The sequence below is a fragment of the Syngnathus floridae genome, chromosome 9, assembly GCF_059516105.1.
Source record: "Syngnathus floridae isolate MCC-2025c chromosome 9, RoL_Sflo_1.0, whole genome shotgun sequence".
NCBI lineage: Eukaryota > Metazoa > Chordata > Actinopteri > Syngnathiformes > Syngnathidae > Syngnathus > Syngnathus floridae.
Window position 1 is genome coordinate 10171319 of NC_142421.1, and position 9574 is coordinate 10180892.

The 9574-nt window shown below is 41.5% G+C and overlaps 1 protein-coding gene across 1 annotated transcript; it reads left to right on the plus strand.

The window, feature by feature from the left end:
* Positions 1 to 743: 743 nt before the first annotated feature.
* npas4l (neuronal PAS domain protein 4 like) lies at positions 744 to 5025 on the plus strand. The gene is made up of 8 exons (XM_088385015.1): positions 744 to 1286; positions 1354 to 1499; positions 1575 to 1680; positions 2294 to 2549; positions 2627 to 2736; positions 3124 to 3265; positions 3487 to 4637; positions 4712 to 5025. Exons 1-8 carry the CDS (start codon positions 1109 to 1111, stop codon positions 4738 to 4740), a joined length of 2118 nt encoding a protein of 705 aa, XP_088241141.1. The 5' UTR covers positions 744 to 1108; the 3' UTR covers positions 4741 to 5025.
* Positions 5026 to 9574: the final 4549 nt, after the last annotated feature.

The window sequence follows — 9574 nt, forward strand, 5'->3', positions numbered from 1 at the left end:
ACTTATTTGCTGATTTAGGGTTCAGCTACATATAATGTACAAAACCCACAACAGTTCATGTGCATGCTGCCAAAATAGACATTGCAGCTTATTTGGTTGAAATTGTAGTGATAAATCAATCTTTTTCAATAACCATTATTTTGCTTGTGAAATTCAGTTTGATTCGTGTGCAAGAGCTGATATTCTCGCACAGGTTATTTTGGGGAGTTCTCCACTAAATATAACCGTCTTGTGCGGCTTGCCATCGTCACAACATGTAACACTATCCCATTTTCCCTCCCCCTTTGGATGACAGATTTCGGATTTGATCCCATAAAAAAAGACACAAACAGGTGGAGCACATTTTATCTGTACGGTAATCAGAATATCCACAATAATACATTTCAAATTCAATCTTTGATATTTTCATGCATTGATTTAATGAAGACTTGTCTGTTAAAAGTGAAATGTTTTTTATTTCCTCAGGTGGCAATTTCATGTAAAAAAAAAAAAAAAAACATCTTTGCCAGCCTGCTCAATTAATATTCATCTATTTAAGGAATATGGTACAATGTAAAGCACATAAAATAGCCTTTATTATTTTTCCATGTCTTCAGATAATTACAGTGCATCCTCAATATTCTAGAATTATTCGCCTCTTTATTGTTAGCAACCGGATTTAAAAATAATTACCATGATTCTCCTTTTGTGAATGTCCTTGTGATGTTGGGTGCCCTCTCTCATTGTAGCCCAGCCTCCACTTTGAGTGTGACGCCCCCACACTGAAGCCCCTGGCAGCTATAAAAAGGCTCAGGACAGATAATGATCACACACACACACACGCGCCCCAAGTCCACTGAGAGTCCTAATCCTCCACTGCAGACACGACAGCTTCTCATCACATCAGTTTCCATAAGAACCATTCATGTTCAAAGTCTACTTTTATACGGAGGGAAAAGAAACCCGTGCACTCTCCCTAAGCTCGATTCGTTTCAAGAGTGGGTTAGTTTAGGCCATCGGTGCTCTTCTCTTTTTGACACAAGCCAATGATGAACGCAGACATCATTTTTGGGATGCGAGTGAGGCATTGGTGAGTTTGTCGGTTTTAGTTTCTTTCAACTTGGCCGCCATGGTGCCTCACAGATCCACCAAAGGCGCATCCAAAGCACGGCGGGACCACATCAATCATGAGATCAGGAATATGCGAGCTCTGCTTCCCATTCCCCTGGCGGACCAGGAGCGCCTCTCCTACCTGCACTCGATGGCTGCCGTGTGCACCTACATCAGAAAGTCGGTTCTCTTTCATGGTAAGTGGAAAATACCTTGCTTCTTTTATGACTTGTTGAGGACAAACTCACACATTTGTTCCTTTAGGACTTCCCACTGGAGATGCTCTCCCCTGCTCTTTTGCTTATGGGGCCTTTCTCCAAGCTTTGCATGGTTTCATCCTTGTCACTACTGTCCAAGGCAGGCTGGTCTACGTGTCTGAAAATGTATCCGAATATCTCGGCCTTTCCATGGTGAGTCTGCGCTTTAATGTGGTGTCATTTTACAAACATTTGGATTCCTGAATTGGTCAAACATTGCATTCTCAGGTGGACGTGCTTCAAGGAGACACCATATATGACATGGTGGAACGTGAGGACATTGACATTATTGAGCCCATCTTGAAGGGACACAATGAAAAGACCCCATCATCAGGTAATAATTTAATATTAATAGTCCTTCACAGATGAATGCCAAACAGATCTCACCAGTATTTATCAAAAATGTACATATTGCCACATTTCAAAATTTTGCTTTCTTCACAAAATGTGAAGCTACAGTCTCAAATGCCACTTTTTTTGTAATATAAAAATGAGACCATCATAAATGGTTTCAAAACTTTATTGTGATCGGCAGAATTGCGTAGTAAGCAAAAATTCGGACAAGTGTGCACACCCTTTTATAGCTGCTCATTTGACTTGGTTCAGAATAAATAGATCACATTCAAACTCCTGTTAAATGGGACTCAACCATTGAACCTGATTGACCCCAAAATACACATTTTCCTGACAATGCCTCAATATTTTGTGGTCACGCTGACTGAAAATATTCGAAACCATTCATAATTGCCTGGCTCCAAATTCCAGTTGAAGAATAACAGCAATTTTATGTTTCCCCAAAGTTCACCCTTGCTTTCATCAAACCATAACAAATTTCCGAGTCCAATTTATCAAGTCTGTTTTTTAGAATTATTAAACTTGTGAACATTTTGTATCACTCATTATTTACCTAAATACTGATCATTTCTCTACTTGCTTTATTCCTGTAGAGAGGAGTTTTGTATGCAGCATGCAAACTTCCAAGACGTTCAAGCAGCAGCATAGTGTCTGTTCAATGCTGGTTCAAGGCAGCTTCCAGTCCTTTGCGGAGGTTTGGTTCTCCCCCAACGGTACTGTCGGCGAGACCCTCTTTGTGGCTCTGTGCACCCCCACAGTGGACCGCCTCCGGGGTGTGGAGTCACATTTGTGCCCCGGTTTCAAAAGTGTACACACCCTTGACATGAGCTTCACTCAGCTCTCAGACAGGTATGAGCAAATCCGAATGAATATGTTCAATTCATGGTATTTTTTTGACACACCAATAATGTGCTTTTTTTTCTCAGTGCTTTATATTTGATGGGGTACTCGGCAGAAGAAATGGTCGGGCGTTCGTGGTACAACCTAGTCCATCCTGAAGAGCTATCTTTAAGTGTGAATCATCACAGACGTTTACGTAAGTAACATTCAAGTGCCAAGATGTTATCATTAATTATTCATTGTGCTCTAACGTGAAAAACACTCTTAGCGTTCTTGTTCGGTAAACTGTGCTTTGGGTCAGGGTCCCTCATTTGAATAAGTATTTCCCCAACAGTTTTGACTTGGCAGGAGTGTAAGCCACTGAGACAATCAAAAGCTACATTGCTTTCATGAATTCTTGACATGAAATTTGAAATTTTTTGCATGTGCTTTACACGGCATTCAGAGACTTGTCAAACGAGCCAATTTGTTTTGGATGCAAGTGATCGAACAATGTTAAATTTGCCTACTTAGCTCGAGCTGTGATTTCTGAGCAGAATTGTGTTTGTGACTGTGCATGATAATATGCTTCTTGTTTCTTCAGTGCAAGCAGAGGAGAGCCTGCAGGTCCAGATGGTAATGAGACTTCAGTGCAAAGATCTGTCATGGGCCTGGAGCTACATTTGTGCTACCAAAGAGTCTCGCTGCCAGACTGCATATATCTTCTGCACTAACTTCATCATCAGGTATGGAAAATGTTTCCACTGTTATTAAAAGACCTTGTACTAATTTAAAACGAAACCCTTCGCCATTTTTGATTCGGTTAAGCAATATTTTGACATCCTGGGACAATTTTTGACATTTCTGCCTCTAAATTGGAAGTGATTTGATATTGTGTTTCCCAACAAAATAAGATGCTTTTGTTCCTGGTTTTTCTAAAACTCAAAATCATTCTGCAATCCTTTAGTGAAACAGAGGCCAAGTTTCTGCAGAAGAGAATGAGCGATGATACTTTAAGGCCATCATCTCCCACAGAGAGTTGTCCTCCCAGAAACTGTAAGAGGCAGGGGACTCCCAACAGTCAGGAGGCCTGTTCTGAAGTCAGGTTGGAATGGCATGAAAACATCCACCATGAGGATAGCTCCCCCTTTTCTTTAGGAGCCAGCCCTGCGTCCTCCAGCTCTACTGTGCAGCAGGAGGACCTGAACCTCGTCCTCCACGTGCACACATACGCCGATCAGCTGCTGTCCTCCCCGGAGGCTTCTCCTTCCTACTACTCCTACCCGGAAGCTGCGCTCACCTGCCACCTTTCACCTCAGCGTCCCCTCCCCTCACAGAACACCTTTGATCAGGGAGTCTTCATCACTTTCAATTCTCTCTCTCCGGCCTCCCCTTCATCTTCAACCTATGATTTCCCATCTTGCGCATCCGGTGCCAGATTAGTTCCAGACGGCTTGGCAACGTCTGAAATGAGTGAGAGCTCTGGGGATTGTGCCTTGCATCAAGATGACTTTGGCCTCCTATTGGAGCACCCACAAGAGGGCAGCGTCCACCAAGTGCACCGTGTTCCCCAGCATATATCACCTTCCAGTCTTCCCAGCCCTGGCCAATCCCCTCTATCCATGACGTCTGAGGAGTACAGCCAGATGGAGCAAGCGGAGATCAGCATTCTGGCTCAGCAGATCTCCTCGTTGGCTTCCACTTTTGACATGTTTGGTCCGCTCAATCTGCTGCAAAGTGTGGGCACCTGTGACTGCCTGCCCTCTTCCTCTTCTTCCTCCTCCTCCTCCTCCTCCTCTTCCCCATGTCAGTGGCTCAGCCAGGCTGCTGTTCCCTCTGCCCTACATACTAAACTGATGAATGATGGTGAGTTAGGGAGCCTCTTTGATGATCTGGATGTAGTCACAAAAAGAGGCGTGCATGTTCCCGATTTCAGCTGCCACCAGGAAACGGTGCGCACCTCCCAACACTTTGATCCACTCGGTCTCAGTCCGAACACCTCCGAGAACTCGCTGCCTCCAAACAGTGTCATCTTGGATCCCTTCACTTTGCAGTTGGGGTGTCATGATCACAACTCTGAGTTGCATCAACTCAACCACCAGTGTAACCTGCAGCAAGGTAATTTCTATCAAGGACACTCATAATGACTCATTGTTAGTCTTGGTTAATGTTGTTTTCTGCCTTTTTTTCAGACGGACTTGCCGAGGAAAACCTGTACTGAAATAAGTCTGTGACTTACGACGCTGCCCTTTGTATGACATATTGTCAGGAAAATTGTCCTTTGGCGTATTCAAAAAATAGTACAACAAAGATATTTCAAGGACATAATTTTCCCTCAATGTGTATCTCTGAATGTCAAGTATCTCCAGAGTTGAGATTTGTCTTATTTTCTGCAAAAATGCTGTCATCTTTCTCTTTAGTTTCAACTGAAAAGGGTACTTAAAAAGTCTGACTACCGTAGAAAAAAAACATTAAAATGGAAATATTCTCCTACTAAGTGGCCACACTTCACTGTTGAGCACTTTATCAATATCCCTGCCACAAGAGTATTAGAAAGGAATCAAAGCATTCATTTCAATGGATTTTTTTTATATTGAACCTTTTAACAGAGGCCCTCTATTTTCATTATGTTCGTGTGAAACTGGGAGATAATAAATATTTTGGGGTTTTTTTCTCGCTGTGATAAAATAATGATCGTTTCCACAAGCTACCTCATCGGTACATTCCAATTCTGAATTTTAAAAAGTACATTGTATTTATTTTGTTGAATTTACCATTTCTTAACTGTGTAAAGTTATTTTTCTATTACATTCCAAAGCATGATGTGATTAACATTTCTGAAATGGTACTATGAATGAATGACCTCTATCTTGTAATTGCTTCATTTTTTCATACATTTAAAATAGAAATAAAACTTAACAACTTTTTTATCGTTGTATGGCTATGATTATATTTATTTTCTAAAGTAGTAATGGGTGTTTAATTTACATTGCCTTGTTATTTTATTCTCACACAGTGCATTTTCCATTGATTTTTTGCTTTCATTTGACCACAGTCTTTTCTCCCAAGTGTTCACCAAGAGATTTCGATGTTGCTTGGCACACGTAAAGCCAGGTTGTTTTTTTTCTCGGTGACTGACATCTCATTTGCCTTGGGCTCGTTCACAAGGTCCTGCTGCGTACTTTGAAGCTGCTCCTTTACCTTTCGCATGAACTTGCCTCACTGCATCAGGCAAGACCATTTAAAGGCATGTTGACAACACTGAACATGAAAATATGCAGCAGTTGTATTGCTCCCAACTGTCTCGAAGATAAAGAAAGACTGAATATCATGCTATAATGAGAAAACACACAGCAAGCCTCATTTTGTCGGTGTGGAGGGAGTTTACACTAGCAAAAATTGTTGTGAGGAAAAATAAACCCAAGGAGACAATATTTGCATCCCCACGTAACATGTTATACAAGAACAACACGCATAACTATTTGAGAGTTCTTGTAAAATACTGCGCATAGGCTCCAGTACAAAGTTCCATTTTTAATATTCACATTTTAACTTAGTGCTCTTAAGTGATAGGGATTTATAGATGATACAGTTGGCCTTCATTAATGGTTACTTTATAGCCCAGACATGTTTTTTTATGGCATTTGCAACACCTAAACATTTTTAAAGCACAATTTGAAATCAATATCAACACATTCATCCATCTATCCATCCATTTTCTGAACCGCTTAGTCCCCACGGGGGTCGCGGGCGTGCTGGAGCCAATCCCAGCCGTCATCGGGCAGTAGGCGGGGGACACCCTGAACCGGTTGCCAGCCAATCGCAGGGCACACAGAGACAAACAACCATTGGCACTCGCACTCACACCTAGGGACAATTTGGAGTCTCCAATTGGCCTACCAAGCATGTTTTTGGGATGTGGGAGGAAACCAGAGTGCCGGGAGAAAACCCACGCGGGCTCGGGGAGAACATGCAAACTCCGCACAGGGAGGGCCAGAGGTGGAATCGAACCCGCACCCTCCTAACTGTGAGGCGGACGTGCTACCCAGTGCGCCACCGAGCCAAGTCAACACATTCAAACATGAATATTGAGCGACAAGAATAGATAACATTAATATTGTACAAACTAGACTTAAAAATTAAAATCTCTGATTTAGTGAGATTACTGTGTGTGTGTGTGTGTGGGGGGGGGGGGGTATATATGTCTTATGTTGATAATTGGTCCATATTAAATGTCACGTCACACGTCAAAAATATAGAATTGTTTAATTGCCAGAAGGGTAAATAATTCCCACAATGCTAACCGTTATCTAGCCTTGAGGTCACTATCAGTCATTGTAAATGCTGCTTTAGCTGAAGTAATCAAAGCTGGCAACTGTTCCAGGTCATTAAACAAGTTAGTTTTACTTCGTGATGTGTAGTTTGTAGTTCTCCGGCTTCCTCCCAATTCCCCAAAACATGGACATCTTAATTGAAGTCTCAAAATTGCCCATAGGTGTGAATGTTTATTTTAGATTGACAATATGCATTGTGATTGGCCAGTCTTGCTCTTAACCTGCCTCTCTCAAAAATCACCTAGTATAGCCCCCACCTCCTTGAGGCCCGCCCCACACAGAACACGAGTAAAGTGGATTGTTGCTGATGCCCAGTTTGTGGGATTCTGCAACTAATTTTTATGAATGAGCCACTGTCGGCAAGTTTTACTGTCAATCGAAATTTCAATTGCAGATAAATATAATATTAATATATATAATTAATATAGCACTGGAGCAACCAGGGAAATCTACTTCCTCCATGACAATTGCACCATGTCATTTATGAAAAATAAAATGATGGACAGGATGTGGTGCATCAATATGTAATTCCTCCGATAGGAAATCACGGTTTGCAGTTCTCGTCAGTTGTCAGATGTGTGTGTGAGTCGTAGACTGCAATTTGTTTGCAATTGTCCAGTTCAGACACCTTTGTTGCTCAGTGTGCAGCAGGCCGAATCAGATGTAATAGAAATAGGATGGGTGTAACATAATGTATTTCTGTAATCTGCAGTTTATGTTTACAGTGTCAGTCTACAATAATCTCCTGAGACAGATTTCTCCTCTGCTTTCCATGGTGCATATTTAGTGTGTTTACACATCATGTCATCAAACAACTTGGCACCCTTTAAATAGGCTTACTGAATCATCACAAATTTGAGAACACCCCTATGGTCAAATTAGCCATTATGCCATGTTTGTTGATTCAAATAATTCTGATTCCAAAAAATTGAAAAGAAAAGTCTAATTTTCACAAATTATTTTAAACATTTATTTGGTTCCCCATAAAAAGAAAAGCAGCAAAAGGTCAAATTAAGAAATTGGGCAGTTCTCCAGACAAAACAAGGATCTCCCAATGTGTCAGGATACAATGACCACCAGAGGGCGTAAAGTGCCAAATGTTTACCATCAACAAGATTTCCTACTTAGTGCAATTCCACTTGCGAAGATGCTACTTAAAGATGTCATCCTTTGCTGCAGGCCTACAACGTTTCCTCAGTGGAGTCACAGGTGAGTTGGAGGCTATCCCATCAGATTTTGGGCATGTATTTAGTGTGTATTACTGAGTATTACGCATGAAAGCACACCACTGTTAATTCATGAGGCAGCAGTCCAGTCCTATCCATAGAGAGCTAATTAGAAGTGATGTCCTGTGAAGGGTAAAATAGCAAATAAACTTCTCAACGAGCGTCCACATCTGTTGCTTCAGTCACTGCAGAGATTTCTCCAAGGCACTGGGACACACTTTTAACTGATGCAGCTCAGTGCACACACATACTGCCTCACCTGTCATCATGACAAGTAAAAAAAAAAACACACACAACATAAAATGGATATTATTATTATTTGTCCACTAATCTATATGCATGACATTTTTATAGTCAAAATTGCTGAAATGTCATTTCTCCTTTTCAAATACAAAGGTAAAACTATTTGTTTCATTATTGGGACACAAAACCGCAGTAAAAAGGCACAAGTTGCGGCAGATAGTATTTTGCCACACTGACACACATGAGTCAATGGTTGCTGCTGCACAGATCTCTGTTATATCGTGCAATCTACCCAAAATGGAAGTGGACTGTGAAGTGAAGAAGTGTTGTCATGGTTTCAGTTCACATCTCTGTGCACTCACCCCTCCCCTCCTGTGTCTACCCATAATCATGCAGTGTAATGGCCATCACCTGCCTCTCGTTACCTGTCTTGTATTTAAGTCCTGTCTGCGTGTCATTCCCGTTAGGTTGTTCTGTTAGTTTGTCGGTTCCTACTGTTACTCTGTATCTGTTAGCCAGCCAGCCAGCCCTGTCAGTCCCGTTGTTGTTAGCCTGTCTTATTAGTTTGCCTTCCTGCTTGTTTGATCCCCTCATCCTCTCCTCCAACACCTTTTTCCCTCAATAAACCTTGGTCCAAGCTGCATTTGGTCGCCCTACCCTATTCCTGCATGTGACAGCCATTGTGAAAATCTAGTAGCTCAGACATGACAGGTGCAGGCCAAAAAATTAAAGAAAAAGGTGCCTAAACTAACTGAAAATAAAGAGGACTTCTACAGCAAAGTAATGAAGATTTTTGTGGTGAAGCATAGATGCATCGACTTTATCTACAAATAAAGGTAAGACCACAAACATTGTGTGTGCGTGCAATGTTGATGAGCTACAAAATAACCAGTATCCAATTGAATAAGAAACACTTTTGGGTTTATATATTTGTAAATCTGACTCTTATGGAGGCAGTACCTCACCAACCATGAACCTTACTGCACGTCAGTGGTGCACACACGAACACACGGTCTCTCCACCTGCCAGGTTTAAGAAAGAAGAAAGAAACGACACTACATGATGAAATTCACAGCTGGTATTACTGTTGTTTGTGTTCCCACGAAGATTGCATGAAAAGATTGGTTGCATTACTTTGGATAGTGTGGCCAAGCTCTGAAAAACAGAAATGATCAAACAAATTCAAGGGCGAAATCAAACATTCTGATTGACTCTGCCAGAGATTATTTTAATGATGTTTATGTTTGTACTG